The sequence below is a fragment of the Echinops telfairi genome, unplaced genomic scaffold (genome assembly GCF_000313985.2).
Source record: "Echinops telfairi isolate 266 unplaced genomic scaffold, ASM31398v2 ScPeMD7_8;HRSCAF=38, whole genome shotgun sequence".
NCBI lineage: Eukaryota > Metazoa > Chordata > Mammalia > Afrosoricida > Tenrecidae > Echinops > Echinops telfairi.
Window position 1 is genome coordinate 605,667 of NW_022103905.1, and position 25,680 is coordinate 631,346.

At 49.7% G+C, this 25,680-nt stretch overlaps 1 protein-coding gene and 1 long non-coding RNA gene across 5 annotated transcripts in view; one reads left to right on the forward strand and one right to left on the reverse strand.

The window, feature by feature from the left end:
- The window catches only part of CAPN3 (calpain 3), a 55,289-nt gene that overhangs the window by 19,410 nt on the left and 10,199 nt on the right, over positions 1-25,680 (forward strand). For all 3 annotated transcript variants that reach the window (XR_006679741.1, XM_045286504.1, XM_004709372.2), the window contains exons 2-10: positions 8,880-8,949; positions 12,542-12,660; positions 14,729-14,862; positions 15,589-15,757; positions 16,556-16,696; positions 19,617-19,700; positions 20,215-20,300; positions 21,020-21,097; positions 23,195-23,355. Coding sequence is in view for 2 of the 3 variants with exons in the window: in XM_045286504.1 (XP_045142439.1) it covers positions 8,880-8,949; positions 12,542-12,660; positions 14,729-14,862; positions 15,589-15,757; positions 16,556-16,696; positions 19,617-19,700; positions 20,215-20,300; positions 21,020-21,097; positions 23,195-23,355 (1,042 nt within the window). In the remaining variant the exon portion in view is untranslated. The remainder of the gene's footprint in view (positions 1-8,879; positions 8,950-12,541; positions 12,661-14,728; positions 14,863-15,588; positions 15,758-16,555; positions 16,697-19,616; positions 19,701-20,214; positions 20,301-21,019; positions 21,098-23,194; positions 23,356-25,680) is intronic.
- On the reverse strand, positions 6,780-11,635 carry LOC123521272. Of its 2 annotated transcripts, none has more exons than XR_006679742.1 (4): positions 11,471-11,635; positions 10,261-10,491; positions 9,923-9,992; positions 6,780-8,722 (listed from the first exon to the last, which is right to left on the reverse strand). It is a non-coding gene; the product is annotated as an uncharacterized LOC123521272 (long non-coding RNA). The 2 variants fall into 2 exon arrangements; XR_006679743.1 differs by having other exon boundaries at positions 9,699-9,992.

Consider the following 25,680-nt stretch of genomic DNA (forward strand, 5'->3'; position numbering starts at 1 on the left):
TTTTCCTTTTACTTTCCTCGTGTCCCACTATCTTGTTCAGCCTTCATTTGGGTTTCCGTAATTCCTCTCGATTATATTGCCCTTGATCAAGCCCTACCAGGCCTCTCACACCCTTCTCACCACTGATTTTGGATTGCTTCCAACAGTACATTTCTGCTCAAAAGATCTGACCTCTCTTTTCTTTTGAGCTATTGTAGTACCCTGTAATGCTATCATCTTGGTTTAACACCTTAGTGAATTCAAGAACCCCCCGGGTGCCTATTTTAAAATGCCAAGTCTCCTATCCCTACCAAGAGTTTCTGAATCCAGAGATCTATGAGAGACCCCAGGAACCTGTTGCATTATTTTAATTAGTTGGGATTTAATGCATATAACATCATTCCATATTTGGAATGACATTTCAACCACGTCAAGTAGAATTATACAATGGCTACCACAATCAGTGTCCAGCCTTTCTTTTGAACCTGTTGCATTTTAAAGTGGTGTTCCAGGTAATTCTGATGCAGGTCATCCCAGGCCCACACTGTGAGAAACAGAGTAGACCACAGCTGAAAGGGGGCCTGAGCTCCCACCGGCACACTTCCTTGCTCTCTCAAGAGCTACCCAGTCAAGCATGGGGGACCTTTGAAAGAGCTGAAGTTTCTTCAGAACATTATTTCAACACACATTGACCCTCCCTTTCTCACGCACCACCTTCTCTGCCAAAACCAACCTCACCGGAGCTGAGGGAATCCCAGCTCCTGGCCACCCTACAGGATGGAATAGAACCACTACCTGCTGACTGCGAGGTTGGCAGCTCAAACCCACCAGCTGGTGCGTGGGGGGAAAATGAGGCTGACTGCTCCCATAAGGAGTCACAGTCTCAGAACCCGTGGGAAGCGCTGGTACTCTGTCCTATGGGGTCGCTAAGGGTCAGAAGCAACCCAATGGCTGCAGGTTTGGGGTTTTTCTTTTTGGGGTGTCAAAGGCTGTATGTAACCCTTTAGGGAGGCAGACTGCCTCATCCTTCTCCTACGGCAGAGCAGCTGCTGAGTCCCTAGAGCGTGATCTTTCTGGTTGCTTAACACGCGGCACCACCAGGACTCATTCTCTGCCCCAAAGGTCCTGAGTTTGCAACCATAGATGTCTGTTCCCTGCCCCGGGCCCACACTCACAGGGGTCAGCCTCTGAGGTCCAGTTACCCACCTCCTGGACCCCTCTCACTGATGAAAGTGGCCCTACATGCCAGGCAGGATCCCTAGCTGCCACCCAAGAGGTAGACCATTTTAGCCCACCTGTGGCTCTGCCGGAGAAAGCTTTGGACTCAGCTCCCATAAAGACTGACGGCCATGAGAACCCTTTGGGGCAATTGTATTCTGTCCTACAAGGTCATGATGAGCGGAACTGACAGCAACGAGTTAAATGGACAGGCACGTCTAGAGGGGGGCAGGGGTGCGGAGAGACTAGAGGCTTCATTACCCACAGACAAAGGCTGCGAGCAGATTTCTCCTATGCATTCAGCAGCCCGCATAGGATTCGTGCATACAGCTGTTTAGAAGGCCCCGCGAGATTGCCCTTTGGCCTACAGTGTCAATGGCATGAATGCCTTTTGCTGAGGCAAGGGAAGTCTCTCTGTCACTATATTTTCTCATCCCAGCAAAGCAGGGAGGTACTCTCAGAGTCTGCCCTAGGTCGGTCCGTGGCTCCCTCTGCCCTCGCTGACGATGGGCTGTAGGGCCTCCAGTCAAAGCTGCTGACTCGGACCCCAGGCCTTTCTCTGCGTTGCCTGGGCCTTGTTCACTGGCACCTCGCTGCTGAGGGTGGAGGATCTCTCTAGGCCCGTCCCCTTCACGGGAGGCTCAGGTCTGGGGAGGGACGGAGACAGCACTCCCTGAGCGGTCACCATGCCCCACCTGCTGCCAGAATTCTTCTGTGACCGTGTGATCCGGGGGAGGGACAGGAGAAATGGAGAGGGCACCATCACACAGCCCCTCAAGTTCAAGGGCCAAGATTTTATTGTTCTCAAACAACGGTGCCTGGAGCAGCAGCGTCTCTTTGAAGATCCCATGTTTCCCTCAAGTGCTCAAACCCTGGGCTCCCTTAAGCTGAGCCAGAAAACCAACGTGAAGGCCATCCTGTGGAAAAGACCCAAGGTAGGGAGGGAGGGGCCGGGCTTAGGAGAGCACCAGGGAACAGATAGTCAAGTGGTCTAGAGGCCAAGGTCAGGGGTTCCCTCACTGAACTAGTGGCTTCTTAGGGGGTCTTCTTTCCCCATGCTTCAGGTCCCCAAAGCATGCCCTGCTTCCTCCAGAAACTGGAGATGCTAGTTTCTATTCCTGGGCTAGAAATGATTATACTTTTGGGAGTTCCTGAGGGATCTCTGGTATCATGGTGGTTATGCACTGGGCTGCTAATCACACGGCCAGTCATTTGAAAGTACCAGCACTCAGAGAGAAAACGATGAGGCTTTCTACGCCTGTAAGAGAGTTATAATCTTGGGAACCCGTAAAGGTTGTTCGACCCTGCTCTATAGGGATGTTACGAGTCAGAATCAACTCGATGGCAGTGAGTCTGGTTTATTGGCTTGGATAGGTTCCTGACATTGTGTTTTCAAGAGGGCACGAATTGAGTTAAGGTACAATTGATTATCAAGTTTCTTCTGGGGAGAAGGATGTCATGAAGGGCTGGGAAAGTAGGGTGGTTGACAGTACTGAGCTCATAGTTTCAGGGAGAGACCCAGGAAAGGTGGTGAACAGTGAATAAATGGGGGGGGGGGGGCTGGAGGAGGCTGGGAACTTGCCTCCTTTGGCATTTCACCAACGCTGGCTCATCGGGACAGTGTTAGTCCTAACAGACAAGTCAATGCGACAAGCCAGACTCCTTTCAGGATGGAACAGTTTGTCAAAGGCTACTTTCCGCAGCAACGAGGGGTTCCTATGGTCACTTCCTGGGGGTTTGCTTTAACCACAAGGGACTCAGTGCCTTCAGGCAGGGCTCTCTCTGTACCTGTGGTCTCCCAGGTGGAATGTGTATAACCCCGTGGATGTCCAAGAGGCTCCATTAAGGTGTGTGAAAACTATGTGAGCTATTCCTAGTTTTAAAGATGCCTTTTCATTTAGAACCACTTTTGATTTCCCGTGAAATTGAGAAGATTGTGCAGAGGTCCGCTCTTCCTCCACCCAGTGTCCCCAGGAGTGCGCCATGTTTGTTGCCCTCAGTGAACCCCATGGATAGACCACGAGTAACTGAAGTCCATGCTTGTTGCAGATCACCTCCGTCTTCCCCTGGAGCCCTTTTTCTGTTCATAAATCATGTCCAAGACACGGCATTATGTTTAGCTGTCATGTCTCCTAGGCTCCTCTTGGTTGTGACAATTTCTCATATTATCTACCTATTGTCTGTGTAGAAAAAGGGAGCCGTGGTGGCATAGTTGTTATGAGTTGGGCAGCTAACCACAAGGTCAGTAGTTCAAAACCACCAGTGGCTCCTGAAGAAAAGAGATGAGGCTTTCTACTCTCGTAAAGTTACAGACTCAGAAACCAGTGGGGGACCAGGGGAGTTCTATCCTGTATTCTAGGGTCATTACGGGTTGGAATCAACTTGATGGCAGTGAGTTTTATTTTTGTTTTGTGTTTGATCATCTAGATATGGAGCCCGATGATTTAAGTAACCATTAGCCTGCCAACCTCCAACCTAAAGGTTGATGGCTCGAAGCCACCAGCAACTCCATGAAAGAAAGATGAGGCTGTCTGCTTCCATAGAGATTTACAGTCTTAGGAAACTCAGGACACAATTCTACTCCATCCTATACTGTGGCTACCAGTCAAATTAACGCAGTGGTGGTGGGTTTGGCTTGGTTTTTAACATCTATGTATCTATTAATCTAATTATTAATCTATTAATGGTAACTGGTAACACCAACAATCTATAATCTATGGATATTTTGTCTATATCAATGTGGGACAAGCCCTGGAGGCATAGTGGGTTGCACACTGGACTATTAACTACAAGGTCCACAGTTCCAAACCACCAACTGCTCTGTTGGAGAAAGTCAAGGCTTTCTACTCCCATAAGGAGTTCTAGTCTCAGAAACCCACGGAGGAAGTTCTACCCTGTCCTACAGGGTCGCTGTGAGCAGCACCAACTCGAATGCAATGAGTTTGAAGTTTGGGATTTGTCTGTATGTAACTAGCCAGCTAGCTAATTGCCTCGTCTCTGGTTTCCTTGGTGCTGGCTTTATGCTCGGGCAGGCTAACTTCATAATGGGGCAACTAGGGTCACAGGAAACTAGTTTAGCAATGTTCAACGAAAAGGATGTAACACACACACCCCCAATAATTACAATGAAAGTCTGGGGCCTGATCATGTGCCTATCTCTGAGTCAACTGCTCACATTCTAATGGCCTCTAGAATTTCTGGAACTGGTTGGAGGGTACCGCCCAACCAGAACCACTGCCAGAAGTTATTCTCCACTGAAAAAGTAACTGCAGTCCCCAAAGAAGAAAAATGTATTTCAGGGAGGCAAAAACAACCTGTGTCCACTGTGCCTTAGTTGGCTTATTTTTATCCAAATAGGATGGAGTCTTATTTGAAATAATGAGAGTTTTCTGTTTTCTGATTTGCATTATCATGGAAATGACAGTTTCTACTCAATATTTCTATAATGCCATGGAAGACTATGTACTCTGGTTAGACATTAGTTTGAAGTCTGCTCTACACTCTGGGCAAGAAGCTTAGCCTCCCTGTGCCTCTGTTTTTGCATATGTAAAATGGGAATAATAAAAGAACTTACCTCATCGAATCATTGTGAACATGAAGTAAAATAATATATGGAAATCAGCAGAGTGCCTGGTGCAAAGTATAATCTCAATACATTTTAGTCATTGCTATTAATAAACCATATCGATGAGTACAAAATATATGTGAACACTTCGTGGTAGATTTTTAGACACAATACTAGATCATTTATATTGAATTAGCTGGTGTCGAAGAGAAAGAAAAAACAAATAAATACTTGACTCTTCCCATATGTACTCAGAGGTTTCTCATTGCGTTCTGGTCATCCTTTCAAGGTCATCTCGTTGTCCTTTAAAATATCATTATGTACAATCCAGAGATTCCCCTCCTAGGGAGGCATATACCCCCAGAAAATTGAATGCCGGGACAAAAACTGATCCACAGCCACTAGTGTTTATTGCAGGGCTATTCGCAATAGCCCAAAGGTGGAAATAACCTAAATGCCTTTCTGTAGAAGAGTGGATAAGCCAAGTGTGACACAGAGAGACAACGGAATATGACTCTTGTCAGCGGAGGAACGAAGCTCTGAGCTGTGCTAGACCGTGGAAGAGGCATGAAAGCATTGTGTGCCCCAAAGACAACAGTGGCAGCCAAAAAACATATGAAGAAATGAGCACCATCTCTAGCCCCTCAAGAGACGCAAATCTAAACAATGATGAGATATCTAACCTCACCCTGGCATTAATAGCAAAGTTAAAACAAAACAAACAAAAATACAACAACCAGCAAATAGAAAATGACATATGCCAAGGGAACAACAAGTGACCTAAAATCGATGGCCAGGAGGATGTAGGAGGCCTGGTGGGGCTTGATCAAGGGGAATGTAGCCAAGGGGAATTACTGAAACCCAAATGAAGGCTGAACATGATAGTGAGACAAGAGGAAGTCAAAGGAAATAGAGGAAAATGCTAGGAGGCAAAGGGCATTTTAGAGGTCTAAATAAAGGCATGTACATATGCAAATATATTTATATACATGACGATGGGGAAATAGGTCTATGTACATATATTTATAGGTTTAATATTAAAGAAACAGATGGATATTGGGCCTCTATTCAAGTACTCCTTCAACACAAGAACACTTTGTTCTAATAATCTGGCATTCTGAGATGCTCACCTTCCCAACACGATCACTGAAGACAAAGCAGGTGCATAAGCAAATGTGGTGAAGAAAACTGATGGTGCCCGGCTATCAAAAGATATAGCATCTGGGGTCTTAAAAGCTTAAAGATAAACAAGCAGCCATCTAGCTGAGAAAAAACCAAGTCCACATGGAAGAAGCACATCAGCCTTAGTGATCATGAGATGTCAAAAGGATCAAGTATCAGGTATCAAAGACCCAGAACAAAAAATCATGTCCTTGTGAAGGGGGGTTGGGGAATGCAGAGTGGAGACCCAAAGTCAATGGTCACAGGGAGGAGACAGCCCAATCAGGGTGCTGTATAGCACCGATGAAGCATACAATTTTTCTCTAATTCTTTAATGCTTCCTCCCCAACCCACCCCCACTATCATGATCTACCTACCAGTTCTACCTTACAAATTCAGCTAGACCACAGCATGTACACTAATACAGATAAGAGCTGGAAACAGAGGGAATTCAGGACCTATAAACAACTCAGGACCAATATGGAGAGTAGCCATAACCAGGAGGATAAGGGGAAGGTGGGAGGAGAAAGGGGGAACCGATCACAATTATCTACCTATAACCCTCCCTCGCAGGGGGATGGACAACAGAAAAGTGGGTAAAGGGAGACATTGGTCAGTGTAAGACATGAAAAATTAAAAAATAAATGATCAAGGGTTCATGAGGGGGAAGGGAGAGTGGGAGAGGGAGGGGGGAAATGAGGAGCTCGAGTTGAAAGAAAATGTTTTGAAAATGATGATGGCAACAAATGTACACATGTGTTTGACACATGGATACATGGATGGATGGATGGATGGATGGATGGATGGATGGATGGATGGATGGATGGTGATAAGAGTTGTACAAGTCCCCAAGAAAATGATTTATTTTAAAAAAGAAAGAAAATGACAAATGCTGGAGAGGGTCTGGTGAGATTAGAAGCCTCGTTCATTGCTGGTGGGACTATAAAACACTACAGCTACTGTGGAGAGCAATATGGTGCTTCCTCAAACAATTGGGAATCTCATACGACCCAGCAATCCCTCTCTTGGGATATGTTCTACAGAAATACTCACACCTAATTCACAATTTTAAAAAGAGAAAGAACAAACACAGCGCAAACAGGTCTATGCCCACTCATGTTCATTGCAGCACTGTTAACAAAAGCAAGAAGATGGGAACAACCAAAATCCTTCTGTCAGCAGAAGAATGAACGCATAAACTCTGGTACCCACACGCGGTGGAAAACTGCGCGTCACTAAAAATAACGGTGAACCTGTGAAGCACCTGCTGACATGGATGGATTCAGAGGGCATTACGCTGAGTGAGGTCAGTCAAACACAAACTATGGTACGAGGTCACTGTTATAAGAAATTAGGATAAAGGGTATTATACCCAAAGAAATCGACTTTGATGGCTGCCGGTGGTAGGAGGGGAAGGGAGGGGTATTGGGGATAAATGGGTAGAGGGTAGAGAGGTGACAACTTGGTGAGGGGGTGGGTAGCACCTGACAAGAGGAAGATGAGAAAATGGGGGTGCAGGGCAGGCTGCTAAGTGGGAAGGCTGATAACTTGTTAAAACTGTAGAATACAAAATGCAAACCCTCGCCTAATCACAATAGAAAATTTAAAAAGCAAAAATGCTATGCTGAATGACATACAGGAGACACATAAGGACACAAGCTGGGGGCTTGTTTTAAAAAACACAGAACTGATCTTTTTCTTTTTAAGTTGCTGAACGTTTGTCTTTAGAATTCTAATACTCAAACTGCAAAACGGATGAAATACATGCACTGACATTCCATAAATAGCTCAACTCAAAGCAACAAACGAGATGCCATTTTGCCCTTATTAAATTGGCAAAGGCCCTTTAAAAATTAATTCCAATGCTGAGTGTTTGTGGGGGTCAAAGGGACCCTCTCCCCTGCAGGGGGTGGGACTGTAAATTGATACCTTCTGTCAGGAGGGTGTTTGAATGGGGAGACCCCTGAGTGCTGGGAACTTCAGCAGATTTGCGTTTATTGGGGGTGTGACTGAGGAGGGAAGAGAGGAGGAAGGGAGATGGGTCACGGAACTGGCAAGGCTTCTTAAGCTGTGAAGAATGGTGTTAAGACCAAGCCGCAGAATGTATAATGACTTTAAAATAGATAGGGGGAGAAAAGTTTTCTCTTTTTTGAAAAAAAAAAAAGCGAAAACCCGTAAGACACATCCAAACAGGAACAAGCGTACCCTCTGTTGGTCGAAACAGCTCAGCTCTGGGTGCCTCTGTGGTTTTGTTAGGTGCCAGCCAGTCCTGAATCCAAGTACCTCATGCAACACAACAAATACCATCAGGCCTGGCCATCTTCAACAGTGTGCTTCTGTCTGAGGCTCTCTAGGGTGGGTGTCACGGGGTGGGGGGAGCGCATCATCCGTGGTACCCAGACTTGAGAGTGCTGGTGCTGGTGCCCTATTTGGTAGGCTTGACCAACAGACAGGGATGCCTCCGAGCCCCACGCCAAGTCCATCCTCTGTCCACCCCACCTATCAAGCCCTACAGATCCTGAGACAAATGCTACCTCTAAATATGTCCCTCCTCTTAGGGAAGGAAGACCGCTGAGTCCCTTTCCCACACCCACAGTCAAAGCAAAAGCTGTGCTTCTGGCTGCCACTTCACCAACGCTGTGACGACGGGAAGGCTGCCACCCGAACTCTGAGGCGGCGGAACCCTCCCTCCTGCAGGATGGGGGAGCAGTGCGCCCCTGAGCACGGAAGTGAGCTGCTGGCTTCCACCTCTCCACGCGCTGACTGGGTCTCCGTGGGCCTCCTTGGAACCCTCTTGACCTGAAAAATGGGAGTGACCGTGTTCAATACACAGGCCTCTTTGTCCTTCGGGTGTAGACGAGCGGCGTGTCAAACATGGGGGTCAGTGCGACACACTGACCTGGCATAATTAGTGGCTATGATCATGGTGACCCCATCTTTCCTTTTTGCTTCACAGGAAATTTGTGAGAATCCCCGATTTATCATTGGTGGAGCCAACAGAACTGACATCTGCCAAGGAGATCTAGGTAGGAAAGCCCCGGAGTGGGGGGGTGGGGAGTGTCATCATACCCAGCTAGATGATTCAAGGGGAATTATGATCCCTTTACAGAAAGAAGTAAAGGGGCAAAAATGTGGGTTTTGCTTTTACTTCATTTTCAAAAGATTTCCTAACAGTTACTCGATGCTCATTTATCTATGTCAGGGGTCCTCAAGCTTTTAAACAGGGGTCAGTTCACTGTCCCTCAGACCCGTTGGAGGGCTGGACTATAGTTTAAAAATAAAATGATGAACAAATTCCTATGCACACTGCACATATTTTATTTTGAAGTAAAAAAAAGAGGGGGGCAAAAACACCCTGCGGGCAAGATAAATGTCCTTGGTGGGCCGCATGTGGCCCGCAGGCCGTAGTTTGAGGACCCCTGATCTATGTGCTGGTGATAGCTTCATTCAATTTCCCCTCCATTATATATCACCTCATTCTATAAGCTTCCCCCTGCAGTCTCATTCAATTCCCCCTCCATTATATATCACCTCATTCTATAAGCTTCCCCCTGCAGTCTCATTCAATCCCCCCCTCCATTAGATATCACCTCATTCTATAAGCTTCCCCCTGCAGTCTCATTCAATTCTCCCCTCCATTAGATATCACCTCATTCTATAAGCTTCCCCCTGCAGTCTCATTCAATTCCCCCCTCCATTATATATCGCCTCATTCTATAAGCTTCCCCCTGCAGTCTCAAGGACTTACACACATGCCGCTCAGCCCTGCTCTTACCTGTGTGCATCTTCCTTAGAAGACTGCGCTAGGACTGTGTTCCAAGCATGCCCCGTGGGCAGGTAGCATCTATATGCACAGACGATGTTCATTACTGAAAAGAGCTCACATCCCTCTCATCCTTATGGAAGTGGCCCGGGAATAACCCCCTGGGTAAATGCATCATTCAGCAAGGATGACCTTGACCACGTGGCTGGTCATCCAGCTTCTGTTTCCTTCCTTACCGTGGCTTCCTCTCACTGAGTCTCTTGTTCAGGAAGTACTTTCAGGTGTAGACTTCTGGAAAAATCCACACTGTAAATTAGAGAGAAGAGAACGTCAGTAGAAAGAATTTAAAACCCTAAAGAAGGGGGAACTCATCGCAATGATCAACATGTAACAACCCCCGGGGAAGGACAACAGAAATGTGGGTGAAGGGAGACAGCAGTTGGTGTAAGATATAAAAATAACAACTTACAATTTATCAAGGGGCCGTGAGGGTGGGAGGGTGGGGGAAGGAGGGAAAAAGGGGGCGCTGATACCAAGGGCTCAAACAGAAAAGGAGGACAGAATGGTCGCAGACCTCAAAGTCTGTGTCACTGAATCGCACACATCGAAGCTGACGACTGTTTCCTGAAGCTGGAGCTGTTGAGTCATTTCCAACTCCTGGTGACCTTGGACTTCACAGAAGGAGACACCACCCGGTCCCGCATATCCAAGCCCAGCGTGGCAGCCACCGTGCCAGTCCCTCTTGTCAAGGCTCTTCCCCTCTACGTCTCCAACCATGAGGTCCTTCTCCAGAGCCTGGTCCCTCCTGAAAACATGCCCAAAGTACGTGAGACAAAGTCTCGCCTTCCTTGCCCTTCAGGAGCATTCTGGCTGTACGTCTTCCAAGTCAGATCTGTTTGTTCTCTTGGCAGCCCGTGGTACATTCAATAGGCTTCGTAAGCACGGTGTATGTTTTTGCTGTGAATGTTCTCAACAACTAAGATAAACTATTAAAAAGAAGCGAGCACATTTCGACTCTTAGCACACATAGGGTCACCATGAATCGGAATCAACTCCACAGCAATTAATTTTGGGGTAAGGTTTTTTATATTTAAAGAAATAAACTCAAGGACCTTTCAAATGAAAAAAAGAAACTGTGGTAGGCATTAAAAAAAAAACAGAGGGAAAAGGGGACCCAAGACCAAATACAAGGGATTTGTTTTGCTTATTGGGCCATCAGAGCTCAAGAGACTCAGGAGGGATTGGATCACTGAGTGATGCCCCAGAGAGAAGGATCCTGGGCAAGCCGGTCATCTGGCCCTTCTAACCAACACGTGATGTCCAAGGAGAAGCTGCTTCACAGGAGAGGGCGGAGGGGGCGGGGTCTGCCAGCAGGTCTCAGCCTCCCCTCTACCATCTCAAAGACACCATCACTTCCCACACAGCAAACAAAGCCTGCTCAGATGGTGTAACCAGCCATGTCCACACACCAAAGCAAAAAGCAAACTCACTACCAGCCAGCCGATTCTGACTCCTAGGCCCCTCTAGGGCAGAGCGGGGCCACCCCTCAGTGTTCCTGAGGCTGGACATCTTTGAAGAGGCAGAAATTGTCATCTTTCTCGGGAAACAGCTGGGGGCTGCTAACTGCTAACCTTGCAGTTAGCAGAGCAATAGGTAACCCACTCTGCCACCAGGGTTCTGTGGACACACACACACACACACACACACACACGCACGCACGCACGCACGCACGCACGCACGCACGCACAGGCACACGCACACATGCACACAGAGCAAATTGTTACCTCTAGCTACATATTGTCGTCTGCCAAGGAGATCTGAGAATGGGAAACATTCTCAGTTGTCAGCCATGTATATCTTGCTCTGTGCCATCAAGCCGATTCCAATCACCTGGTGGCGGAGTGCTTCCATATCGAGCTGCTAAGTGCAAGGTCCGTCGTTTGAAACCACCAGGACTCCTGGAGAGAAAAATGAGGCTTTCTACTCCCAGAAAGCGTTTCCGTCTCAGAAGCCCATGAGGAGCAGCTCTACCCTGTCCTATTGGGACACCATGAATCAGCACCGACTCGAGGGCAGTGAGTTGAGGTCTTTATACTGTACGATGGAGGGGAACTGCCCTTGAGGGTTTCCTGGGCGGTCATAGGTATAAGGGCAGGCCTTTTCCTCCTGCGGAGCTGCTGGCTGGGTTTGAACACCTCGGTGAGTTAACCACGGCACCTCCAGACCTTCTTAAACCCACGGCCATCAAGTTGATCCCAACTGATTTCCACCTGGTAGGACAGAGTAGAATCGCTCCTTAGCGTTCCTGCGGCTATCAGCGCAGACTCCCTCATCTTCCTCCCTCAGAGCAGCTGGTTAGCTGCCCAATGCATAAGCCATGCCTACCCCATGGCTCCCTATATCCCCCATGGACTGGCCCAGGGAGCTACCAACTGACTTTCCATACCCTACAAACCTGCTTGGCTGGGGGTGCCCCGAAGCTCGGCCTGCATTGAGGTCCAAAGAGTCAATGGCCTCATGCAGCAGAGGTTTGGAGCAGAATGGAATTCTTACAGGGGTCAGCGAGCATGACCCAGTTAGAATAACCGACTGCCCGGTCTCCAGTGAGGCCCCAAACAGATCCTGGTTTGAATTGCATGTGGGAAAGTTTCCTAGGCGAAGTTACCCTGCCTATCATATGGTCAGAGGACTCCCTCTACAAGCTTCTTCCCTGGGGGATCCCCTCTGCAAGGTCAGACCTGCAAACTGGGCAAGGAGCAGCAAGGGAAGCCCATTTCTTCCGAGGAGCCCCAGAGAAGTGGAGCCGCTGGCGTGGGGGCAGGCCCCGCCTGACCCGGGCCCATGTTCGTCTGCAGGGGACTGCTGGTTTCTGGCGGCCATCGCCTGCCTGACCCTGAACGAGCGGCTGCTTTTCCGAGTCATACCCCATGATCAGAGCTTCATCGACAACTATGCAGGGATCTTCCACTTCCAGGTGAGGCGACGGGAGGGTCACCAAAGCAAGCTGCCGTCCACCCACCCCTGGTCTCCTGGCCTTGACTTCCCCGGGGGCTCCCCCAGAAAGACCCACCTTCCTATCTGTGACCGTAGGCAGCTTTGAGGCTTCAAAGTCAAGAGAACGCAGTTGTCGATCCTGACCCCATCTCTCTCCACCCCCGCACACAGCTTCCATCCGCTCTGACCCCGAAAGTCCGGAAAACATCCTGTTTGCTGGCATGTGCGTCTATTTTTGCCTCTCCAGTTGGCTGGCTGCTTTGTCTCTGGCTCCTGTCCTTCTCAAACAGTTCCCTAAGATGTCAGCACCAGGAGGCGTGCGGCTCTCTGCATCATAAGGGAGCCCTCCGCCAAAGAACCACAGCCCGTTGACCTCTTGCCACTGAAAACGGCTCTACGTCCCTCTTTTAGCCCCCGGGGAGAAACGTCTAGCTAATCAATCTGGAGACCGGAGGCAGGGTTGGCCCAGAATTGAATCGCTTAGACATTTTCTGGGGCCAGATTGTCCAGGCACAGAACGAGATCCTGGTGCGGGCCCCAAGCTGAAGTGCACCCCATACACACAGATCTAAATAAGAGATGGGGATCTCTGATGTTTCTGAGCCTGATCCAGGTGCATCCCCTCGTTGATGTACCTGTTGGTTTGGTATGTTAGGACTAGGGCCTCCGGAGAGACTTTCTCTTTCGGTAGCTCCCAGGCCCAGTATCCTGTGGCCCTCTGAGCACCGGTAAGGCAGCCAGGACCTGAATGCTGCTGCCTCCCTGGTCATCGTCTTCCTCGGAGACCTGGGCCAGGAAGGGGTTCTTGTTAAGTGCCATTGAGTCTCTCGACTCAGCAGCTCACGGAGCCGAGCAGAACTGCCTCGTAATGAAGCGCTTTCCTGGTCGCAGCTTTACAGCAGCAGATTGCCAGACCTGTCTGCACATACCTGGTGGGAGAGTTCAAACCACCAGGCTTGCCCTGGATCACTGAGCACTTTAACTGTTTGTGCCCCCTGAGCCTCCCAGAGAAGACAGACTTTTGCCCTCTTTTCACTAGAGGAGAAAATGCCATGGAAAGGAGATGAGACTACATTTGACCTTCTTCAGTTAAAGGTGAATTGTTTTAAAACACACACACACCAACGACAAAGCAAGCCACCCAGAATTGAAATGGCAGGCAGTCCCTAGGTGATGAATATCTGACCAACGGACATTTTCAAGCACCCCCTCCCCTTCAAGCCTGTTACATTAAAATGTTGCGGCCTACAGGATGGTTTGTCATCACATACAGGGGCTACTTTGCAACAGGCATCATAACAGTATTATTATTATTATTATTACTATTATTATTGTATTATGTTAAAAATGTCTTAGTGTATCTTGCAGCATGCCTCTATTATGCACAGAAAGGGACATTCTGATACAAACTACCCCTAACTATTCTGATTTACATGCAAATTTAGCAGACAGACATAGGAACAGAATTCTGGAGACTGCCTGGAGGAGGGGACTTCCAAAAGTTTCTGGGAAAACTATCACCTTTTAATGTCAGTTTTCCATCAAGTTTTTTAAGCCCCCATAGATGGACAATATGTACTCTGGGCCACTTTTCTATATCAATCCTTCTTTAAGGGACAATTTCCACCTTGCTTGTCATCGAGAAATACTTAAATCAATATATCACCCTCCCCCAGACCAGCAGTTCCCAACCTTGGCTGCACAATAGAATTGTCTGGGCACCTAAACGGACTGATACCCAAGTCTCAACCCAGACCTACTGAGCAGGACACTGAGAATCCCAAGATGTTCCTGCGCCATGGTCAGGCTCAGTGTTGGGCCGGACTCTGTGGAAGAGGCCATGTAGTGGAAAGCTCATTTCCTTCCCCCAAGGAGCTCACAGCCAACTAGAGATAGACCCACACACCCAGGCCCAGCGTAATAGGAACACGCTCCAACATGCAGAACCCGGGAAATACTGCTGCTTTGGGACCCACGGTGCCCCGGAGGAATGGGAGGGAAGGGGACACACCTCCCAACGGTAATGTGTGCTTGATGCTTCTGTGCAGTTCTGGCGCTATGGAGACTGGGTGGATGTGATTATTGATGACTGTCTGCCGACTTACAACAATCAACTGGTTTTCACCAAATCCAACCACCGCAATGAGTTCTGGAGTGCTCTGCTGGAGAAGGCCTATGCTAAGTAAGGAAGCACCATGGAATGTGGGTTGTCAGACTAGAGGTCGGGAGGTGGACTGCAAAGAACAGCCAAGGTCTCCCTTACGGTAGACTGCAAATTGTCTATGTGTGCGTACGTGTGGCCTGGATGAGCATTCAGCTGTGACACACAGCCAGGGAAGGCCAGGCCCAAGCAGCAATGAACTCTAACAATCAAAAACACTGATTTAAAAGAAGAAATGAAGATTTGGACAGGAAATCCTTAGCTTTAGCGCTCCAAGGTGAGCCCTCGACAGTTGCACCAACCAGCGCTCTGAGTCAACACTTGGATGGCAGGGTTGAAAGTCTTGGATCAGAGGCTGGTACCCCTGGAGAGTAGAACGGAAGGTTTTGGTTGGCTCCGTCTTGTAAGCCGATAGTACAAGAATGGGCATAAGCCCACTCATCTTAGAATGCAGACCCCAGCTGCTAATAACTGCACTGCAGTCCCACCTCAGGGTTCAAGGGGAGCGGAAATGAGGTGGGGAATTCTGGGTTCCAACCAGATTTTTCCGGTGGTCTTAGATGAGTCTCCCAGCTTCTTTACTGTGAAGAAAAGGAGTCATAGTGCACACCTCACTCATGCACAAGGTTGTTGAGGAATTGAATGAGAGAACAGTAAAGCGCTGAGTGGGGGGGGGGGCAGGGAGGCAAGTGATCCCATTTCCTGGAACCCTGTGGTCTCATCCTGGCTCTCACCTTTCTGTCCAAGGCTCCATGGTTCCTATGAAGCCCTGAAAGGTGGGAACACCACAGAGGCTATGGAGGACTTCACAGGAGGAGTGACCGAGTTTTTTGAGATCAAGGAAGCTCCCAGGGACATGTACAAGATCATGAAGAAAGCCATCGAGAGGGGCTCCCTCATGGGCTGCTCCATTGATGTAAGGCTGGGGGTGGGCTCAGCTGCAGGGCAGAGAGCAGCCAAATGTTGGGGAGCCCTTAGCTCAGAGACAAGGCAAATGCGTTGTCTTAGGAGAAAACTTTGCCAATAGCAAACCTGAGCTCTGGAGAATTGGTCAAGGGACTTTCACTACAGGGATTGGGCACATACAGAGTCATGGGGGTTTTGGGTGGAAATGGGTCCAGAGACCTGTTTGTCAACACTAGCTTCTCGTTCTGGTGCTAGTCAGTCACCATGCCCTGGTTAAGCTGGGGATCTATGGCCAGCACATCCCTAAGAAACTCTCCCAGTCACTGGAGCCTTGTTCAGACCCCTCACTGGAGCATGGACTTGGGTTGTTATCTCAGGAACCATTCAGCCTGTGGTTCCCCTCTAGGCACACCAAGGTGGTGTGAACTGGAACAGGAGCCAGAGGAGGGGTAAGGAGATGGTTGACCCTGGCCGGGCCACTTGCATTTCAAGGGATACACCCCGTCCACAATTCAGCTCCATATAAAACAGTCTTGGAGGTTTCCATTGCCGAGGGGGGAGGCCAGTATGAATTCCAGCTGCCCCCTCTCCCAGTGAACAGGAAAGCTTGGAAGGGGCAGTTAGCCCGAAACGCCTGGGTTGAATCTTCCCTTTCTGCATCACTTCCCCCCTCTTTTCTCCATTCACGTTGTCTCTTCTCTTGCCCTTTGTCCGTCCTCTCCTCCTTCCTCCCTCCTCCCCTCCCTTTCCACTTTCCTTCCTTTGTTCCCTCTCCTGGATCGTCCCCTGCCTTTCCCACCGGCCTCAGGATGGGACGAGCCTCATCTGTGGGACCTCTCCTGGTATGAACATGGGGGATTTGATTAACCGGATGGTGAGGAATATGGATCATTCACGGCTCAGAGACTCAGACCTTGACCCCAGAGGCACAGATGACAGACCAGCCCGGGTGTGTATGCCTCCAGGGGTCAAGGTTGACCAGCCCTCCAACCTGCATGACGGGACACTCTTGGGAGTCCCTCCCCTCGGCAGCCAGTGCTGTGCCTGCAGATCCCCACGTGGGGCCTCCCGAGGGACGGCTTAGAATAGCCTGTTCACTCCACGGCCTCTGAAGAAGGCTAGAGGGAATCTCTGTAAGAATTCCTTCCTAGCTTCCCGTGGTTCAGGAGGGTCCTCTGACAACAAATTGACAGGCAGACATGCTAAAGGAGACTTTGTCCATTTTAATCGCCTTGTTTAATCAACGCCTATTTCTTGAGCTCTGTACGAGACACCATGCTAGCATTGGATCAAACAGCATCTCCCACAGAGAGCTTACAGTCGAGTCGTTTGGGAAGTTGTACGTGTGTCGAAAGAATTCCCAACCACGCCGAGAAGCACAAAGGAAAACTTAACTTACATTTCCTCCGTCTAAAGAGGTTCGTCTCGGCCTCCTCTCCAACCGACACAGATGGTGCCTGACCCCGCACCGTCCTCACACTCCCTCCTGCGGTGGAGCCCATGGTGGCGGCCCCTGTGTCAGGGGCTCTCACAGAGCGCACTCCTCTTTCTCGCTGACCCCCGGCCTTACCCACCAGCATCTTCTCTCTGCGGTCTGGTTCCTCCTGATAAAGTGTCCTAAGCACGTGACCAGCCTCGATTCTAAGGAGCGTCCTGGCTGATGAAGAGCAGGGTTCCCCGATGATCTCGTTGCGCTCCTGCACAACATGTATAGAGAGCAACACGGCTGGAACAGACCGTGGTTTGCCATGACAAACCTGGGCCGAGGGGGGCGGCTCCTGGGCCACATGCAGCAAAAGATTCCAACTGCTGTTGTCGTATATGTTAGTGTCTCTTGAAGCCTTTCCTGAATGTCTGTGATGAACAGAAAGGCACCCTAGGTACTGTGACAAACATTGACTCACGGATGTTGGGTACAAACCATGCCTAAACATTCTGACTCACAGACAAGCTTAACAGACAGACTTAGGAACTAGGGACAGAACTCTGGAGAGTGCCTGGAGGAGGGGACTTCAAAAAGTTTGTGGGGAAAATCCCATCACTTGTTAATGTCATTTTTTCCCATTGAGTTTTTAAAGCTCCCCTAGATTGACAGTAAGTGCTCTGGGTCCCTTTTCTATACCGATCCTCGCGGAAGCAGCAATTTCCAAATTGCTTGTCATCAAGAAATGCTTACACCAATCCATCACCCTCCCCGAGACCAGCAGTTCCCAACCTTGGCTGCACAATAGAATCATCTGGGCACCTAAACGGACTGATACCCAAATCTCACCCCAGACCTATGAGCAGGACACTGAGAATCCCAGGATGCGCCCTGCGCCATGGCCCTGTTCCCTGTAGCGCGGGGAGTCACCTTGAGTCGGACACTGCGATCGCCTCGGTGGCGTCTAACAGCAGCAGCAGCAGATGGCTGTGGAGGAGGTGGCAGGAAGTGCAGGGAAGGGTTGTCTACTGTTCCTGAAATAATAGTAAACCCTGAATAGGGGAAGGGAGCTCCAACCTAAAGCAGCCTTCCCCTGTCCCCCTTCTTCAGGGCCAGGGACACTGTCACCTGCTGGACATCCTGCAGCCACGCTGCCCTCTGGTGGTCAGAACAGAGCCTTCTGAAAGGTGGCACCAGCCCAGGGGAACCGTTCCACCAGTTCAGAGAATGAATGCTCCTTCTCTGAGCACCACCAGCTCAGGGGCTGAGTCTTCCTGCTTCCTGAGTCCCCTACTTCTTAGGGGACCTGCAACTAACCTTGGTCCTAGCTCCTCTTTTGTTCTGGCCCACTTCCCAGGGACATTTAAAGCAGCGGGCCACCATCCACGACTTAAAGTATTCCCAACGGAAAAATGGAAGCGTGCACAAAAGGAAGTAGCCGGACGCGCCTTGGTCTGTGTGGTTGCTGGATCGCTTTGCCTTCGCCCTCAACTAAATCTGCAGCCGACCACTGAAAGTGAGAGCTAAGAAAGAAAGGAAAGAGGCCCAGTAGGGAACTGCTCTATGTTCCCGGGCACAGGGCGGTCCTGGTGCACACACCAGACCTCAAACCGACTCACCGTGACGCCACAGGACAGGCTACAACTGTCCGTGTGGCTTTCCAAAACCCTTTTAAATTATATATATATATATATATATAAATTTTTATTGGAATTAGTTAGCCAAGACCCTTTTAAATTATATATATATATTTTTTTTTTATTGGAATTAGTTAGCAAAGCCTACAATTCAAGAGTCCAATCATATTAAGAAGAGTTGTGCAATCATCACGAGTTTAGAACATTTTCTTCTTTCTCATATTTATTGTGGTTAGTCCTCCATCTCCCCTGCCATGCTCCTATGTAACTATTAATCCAGCTACTGACTACAGATTTACTGATCCTGGGTTGCATATACAGGAAAAACAACATACAAAACAAAATCAAGAAGCGAACAAACAAAAACCTAACAACGATGACAAAGTATTTCTGATTTCTTCACCACAGCTTTCTATAGCACCCATATCTTCAGTGATCTGCTCATGAGGGCCGTTATCGAGTAGGGCCTTATTATAAGAACTGATTGCTCTTAGATAAGGGCTAGCAGGAAGGGTGAGTCCAAAGTCCATTCATATAGCTATGGCTTGTATGTGTCCCTGGTTCATTTTAGAGAGAGAGGCTGTAACTCTTACAGGGGGAGAAAACCTGCTCTTTCCCCCATGGATCGGCCAGGGGCTTGGAACAGCTAACCTTGCGGTTAGCAGGTAAGCAGCCCAGTATGTAACCATGACACCACTAGGGCTCCTCCTTGTCCTCACGGAACCCAGAAAATGGCCGGGAACTTTGTCTCCAGGCTGCGATGCTGACGCTCCCCAACCCTGACAGAGTGTCTGTGTTCTACTCCACAGGCTCTTGTTCCGCTTCAGTATGAGACAAAAATGGCCAACGGGCTAGTCAAAGGTCATGCCTACTCAGTCACAGGGCTGGAGGAGGTGAGTTTGGCTGAAACTTTGTGGATGACTTGGGTCACCCTCTGACCCCAGCTGCTTCCTGGTGAGCAGAAAAGGGCCGTCAGCTGAATCTGCCCATTGCAGGAGATGGGAGTCAGAGAACCTTTCTCTGATTGGGCCACCTAGAGGGGACATCTTTTCATGGCTCCTTTGCCACTCACTGAGGGAGTATTTTTCTAACCACACAAGACCCTAAACTTGCTAGCAGAGTCCTACTAGGGTCCTACTAGAAATGTCCCACCACTTTCCCACAGAGCTAATAATGACTGGGATATCCCCTGGATCACTCCGTGGCAGGTGGTGGCCAAGTCCATGACTTCAGCATACCCTGTCCTAAGGTTCTGGCCCGTTTTCCCATTCCAGAGGAGGTTCTGACGGATCTCCCTGATCAGGGCCTAGAGGACCATGCTCCTGGGAGGGATTCTCTCCCCACCCCCATCCCAGACCTTTCCAGACAGCAGCTCCAGAGCCTGAGAGCTTTTCCTCTTTGCCCAAGACCCTGTTCAAGGAGGAGAAAGTGAAGCTGGTACGCCTGCGGAACCCCTGGGGCCAGATGGAGTGGAATGGCTCCTGGAGTGAAGGGTAGGTTCAGGGACCCCATGATGGGGGGAGGTAACAGGGTCTGGGCAAACCTGGATTGGTGGGGCTGAAAATACCTCCTAAGCTGGTGTTTCCCAAAGTGGGAGATGCTGCCCGCTAGGCGACACTCAGCCCTAGAGTCGCTGCAAAAGCAGACACCTACACTTTATCCTGCCTGATGGGCGACCGTACAAATGTTTTTCATCACAGGGGGCTGCTGACTAATTTTTTTTCTGACAAGGAGATGGTTGACCAGATACATTTGGTCTTGTGGTCTAAAGGAAGGATCAGTGGAAGAGAAGGGGAATGCCAGTGAGTGGGCTCGAGCGAAAGGCCAGGAGGGGAGCAGGGGAGTCAGGGACCCAGAGAGCTTGCTGATGGCCACCGATTAGGAAACACAGTCCCCACTTAAAGCACGTGACCAATTCTCTCTCAGAGGGCAGCAATGGGTTGATGGCAGCATTCAGGCCCGGGTTGAGACACACTTGGCCAAGTACATTCTGTGATCAAACAGCCTCCATCTATAGGAGATGCCCGTACTTGTATCCTGTAATAACCCGGCGCTGACTGCACCAGGCCCTGTCCTACCCTCTGGGGGGTTTGAAATGAACACAGGACACCCTGACCATCACCGTCATTATACTTCTCTGATACCCACAGTCCAGATCCACATCCGGCCTCCTCTTTCTCGCTCACCAATAATTCACCCATCTCCCCACCAGCTGGAAGGGCTGGAGCTTCGTGGGCAACGAGGAGAAGGCCCGTCTGCAGCACCAGGTCACCGAGAACGGCGAGTTCTGGTGAGTCCCATTTCCAGGAGGGCCACGAAGGGACAGGGACAGGGCAGGGAGCTGGATTCTCAAACCTCAGCCCCTGGGCAGAGGCCATCAGGGCTCCCGGCCTTGGCAAATTGGAACCCTCTTCTTCTCCCCAAAGCTGAGGCCCAGCAAGGAGCACCCTGCAGGGTCACAGTGATGGAACGAGGCCCGGACCAAATCAACGCCCGGTGACTCTTCCTCATCTGGGCCCCTCCCACAGCACTGCTCAGCTCAGTTCCAGCTGCGCATGCTTGCTGGCCTGGGATAGGCTGATTTTCGGAGCCCGGCCCGATCTGCTTACCCTGTTCAACCAACGCCAAACGTACCCTCTCACTCACGTGATTTCTACCCAGTTTCCCCTCCCCTCCCCCCAAGTCTGGAAGGGAACCTTTTAACCCAAATCCAACCCATTGCTGTCCAGTCTTCCAACTCCCAGCAGCCCTGCTGCACTGCCACACTGGGGTTCCAAGACTTCCCATCTCTCCCACGGAAGCACACTGCCACCTCCTCCTCCCTGGGGAGCAATCGGTGCGTTCAAACTGCCAACCTTTCAGTTCGCCGCCGAGCACTTAGCCACTGTGCCACCAGGGCTCCTTGAGCTTTCTTAACAAACAACAACAACCGATAAAAGTTGTACAGCTCTCAATGATTTTAAAAAGAAAAAAAAAAAGCCAGACTCGCCGCCATCGAGTTGATTCTGACTCACAGCCGCCCTACAGGGCAGGGTAGACCAGTCCCCGTGATTGTCCCGAGACTGACTCTTTATTGGAGTAGAAGGGCCTGTCTTCTAGGCGTGGATGCATAATGATAATAGCAGATACAAGGATTTATAGGGGACACAAGGGTCGGGGTTGGGTGATAGGGAGGGAAAAGGGATTTGGGGAGTAAATAAAGAAGCCAGTGGGGCGGGAGGAAAAAAAATAAAGGAGCTGATAAGAAAGAAAATGTTTTGAAAAGGATGATGGCAACATATGTACAAATGTGCTTGACACAATGGATGTATGGGTTGTTATAAGAGCTGTAAGAGCCCCCAATAAAATGATTAAATTTTTAAATTAAAAAAAGATGAAAATAATAATAATTTATAATTTATCAAGGGTTCACAAGAGTTAGAGTGTATGTGTGTGGGAAGAGCTGATACCAAGGGCTCAAGTAGAAAGAAAATATTTTGAAAATGTTGATGGCAACATATGTACAAATGTGCCTGATACAATTAATGTATGGATTGTTATTAGAGCTGTAAGAGCCCCAATAAAAATGATTTGTATATATATTTTAAAGTGTATAGACCTAGAGGGAGGATATGGCTGGAAATAATACCTTCACATTTTCTTATTTTTATTTAATAAACGTTTCTATGATCTTGAAAAAAAAAGGCAGGAGGTGGAGGGAGCACTAGAACTGATTGTGATTGCACAACTCATTGTAAAGGCCATTTAACCATGGCGGGTGGGGGAGATGCTCTAAAATTGATGTGGTGCTGATGGTACATTTCTCCTTGATATGACTGAATGATTGAATTGTGTGCTATGTAAATGGTGTGCCAATAAAACTGTTGGGGGAGGGGGAGCAGAAAGGCCTGCTTTCTCCTGAGGAGTGGCAGATGGTTTCTAACTGCTGACCTTGGAGTTAGACCCCAACTCTTAACTCCTATGCCACCAGGGGTCCATGGAACTTTCTAAGGGGCTCCTAAATTTATATGAGACTTGGGTTAACCTATTTGTGAGACTCCTCAAAGTCTCCTTAACATTGCTTGCTTAGTTGTCCTCCCATAAACCATCTCTCTTTCCCCTGTGCCAGGCACTGGGCCTAGTGTCCAGGGTGGTACAAACAACGACTTACTGGGAAGAGAGTTGCTCAGCTCTCCCATCAAGAGCACTTGGGTTTAGGTCCTGTTTGGGACCAGTGGACACGTCAAACCAACAGGGTGACCCTCAGAGGAAGGGCTTGGTTCTCCTGGGGGGGTCCCCCAATCAAGTTCATCTGAACTCCGGTTGGGCTGCGCTCGCCCAGACTATCTCACCTTTCCCAGACCCTCAACACCTGCTCCCACGAGCCTCTCTTCTTCCTACCTCTTAGGATGTCCTACGATGACTTCACCCACCACTTCACCAAGCTGGAGATCTGCAACCTCACGGCCGACGCCCTGGAGTCGGACAAGCTGCAGACCTGGACCGTGTCTGTCAACGAGGGCCGCTGGGTGAGGGGCTGCTCTGCCGGAGGCTGCCGCAACTTCCCAGGTGGGCGACACTCTTGACCGGGGTACGGGTAGGTGGGGCCCAGGTAGAACAACTTCCGAGTAGACTAAGACTACCAGTCTTGGAAACCCACAGGGGCAGTTCTACCCTGTCCTATCGGACAGGGTCGCTTTGAGTTGGGATCGACTCAATGGCAGTGACCTTGGTGTAGCATTCCTCGAGTCTGCACTGAGTCCCAGAAACACAGTATCCTGTTAACCCCTCCTCCTCTTACTGAGAAGGACTTCGCCGCAGGGAGCGGTCTCAGAACGTGGAACTGAACTGGAGGAGGACCAATGTCATGAGGGGTCTAATTCGGAGGGCCAGGTGGAGAGTGAGTGAAGCCCGAAGGAGAACTGATGCCCTGACACGCCCGACACCATGGAGGCGAAGCTTGAAGCTTTGTGCAAGGGGACCAAGGCCAGGCGCCAAAGGACACACGCCAGGCGAGGCCCTCTCTGGGGGGCCGCTGGAGTGGGCAGGTGCAGGGAGACACAGAAAGGAGATGAGAGGCTGCCCGGAGCGGAGAGGGTGGTGCCGGGAGCGGAGTTGGTTTGGAGCGGTGCTGGGGAACCCATGGAAAGAGACATGGGCGCCGGTTACGTAGCTCAGTGCGGTCGTTGGTGCCACTGAAAAGCTGCTGCCGGGGGCATGCCTATGTTACGTGCATTTGACCACCACAAAATGAAATCGCAACCAGTGGCGGTTACAGAGCCTGGAAACCAGCCAGAGGGAGAGCGTGGGAAAGAAAGAAGGTCAAGGAGAGACTGAAAGGCGCCAGAAGGAACTGGCTGGAATCATCCTCGAGCGCCTCACCCCTCGGCGTCCGTGTTGTCTGCATGTGCCTAGCCGCCCCTAAGGCATGCAGTTTTGTGTGCGTTGACGCAGATGACTACTTCTTGAACGACCGTGTGCGTGGTCGCCCGGTAGCACCGTCACTAGCGTCCTCTCTGCTCTCGTCGCTATCGCTACCATCTCTTCTCTCACGGCCACCCTACGGGACGGGGTATTGCGGCCCCTGCGGTTTCCAACACGGTCACTGCGGAGTGGAAAGGCTCAACTTCCTCCCGAAGGGCAGCAGCTGGTGGTTTCAAACTGCTGACCTTTCCGGTAGCAGCCCAACTGGGAACCACGACGCCACCAACGCACCTTCCTTCCCGTCGCTTAGTCTGAACCCCCACCACCCCAACAAAACGATAAAGGGTGCATATGTGTATTTTTAAATTCTTACGGACAGAAGGACATGAGCGTCATTAGAATAAACCCTATCATACCTAGGAAATTGCAGGGGGGGGTGGGGGTAAGGGCTGAAGCGCTGAAGTCAGAGGAACTTAGCTTTGACGTCACGTCTTCCATTTACTAGCTGGTGAGATCTTACTAAACCGCTTAGCCTCTGTGTACCTCAGTGTCTCCAGCTATGAGATGGGGACAGCCCGTCTGAGGTTTCAGTGACTTGATGAGCCCGCGGGTGAAAAGAGAGCTGTGGTGGCACTGTGGGTTAAGCATTGGGCTACTGATCACCAGGTTGGTAGTTCAAACCCATCCGACACTTGTGAGAAAGATGAGGCTATCTGCTTGCATAAAGGTTTACAATCTCAGAAACCCCTTAGGGTCACAGTGCGTTGGAATTGACTCGATGGCTGTGGGGTTTGTGTTAGTCCAGATGGACTAGAGGAACGGATTCATAGACACTCATGTGTGTAATAGAGAACTCTCTATAAAAGTGCAGTTGTATATTGAGAAAACATCCCAGCCCAGTCCAGATCAAGGCCATAAGTCTGATATTAGCCCTTATGTCTGATACCAGTCTATAAATTCCTCTTCAGACTCACACACCACCTGCAATGACGCTGCATGCAGGAAGATCACAGGCCAGTGGGTGGAAAGTCTTGTGGATTCAGTGGTAGTGGTGGAAGCATCTCAACACTAACATACGTCTCCCTGTGGCTCCTCTAGCTCCAGGGTTCTAGCTGTAGCACCATGTGTCTTGTCAGCAGGAAGACGAAGCAGAGAGTCTGTGTGTTATCTGGCCTCCAGTGAGCTATTTACCTCTGTGGTGCCTCCAAATGAGGTCATCAAGCTGCGACTTGATAGACAGGCTAGACCCCACCCCTTTACAAGTTGACACCAGATTATGTCACTGCCAAGGGTTTTTCCATGCATGGAGGTGTTCAGCAGTGTGCACAGCGGGATTATTAAATAAGAGGCCTCACAGACATATCACCTCCTTTCACCATCCCATCACAAGGCAGAGAGGTTATTCTTGTCCTTCTCGTCCTTATTTTTTGTTGTTTTTATTACAATTGTACTGGCTGATAGACAGGAAGC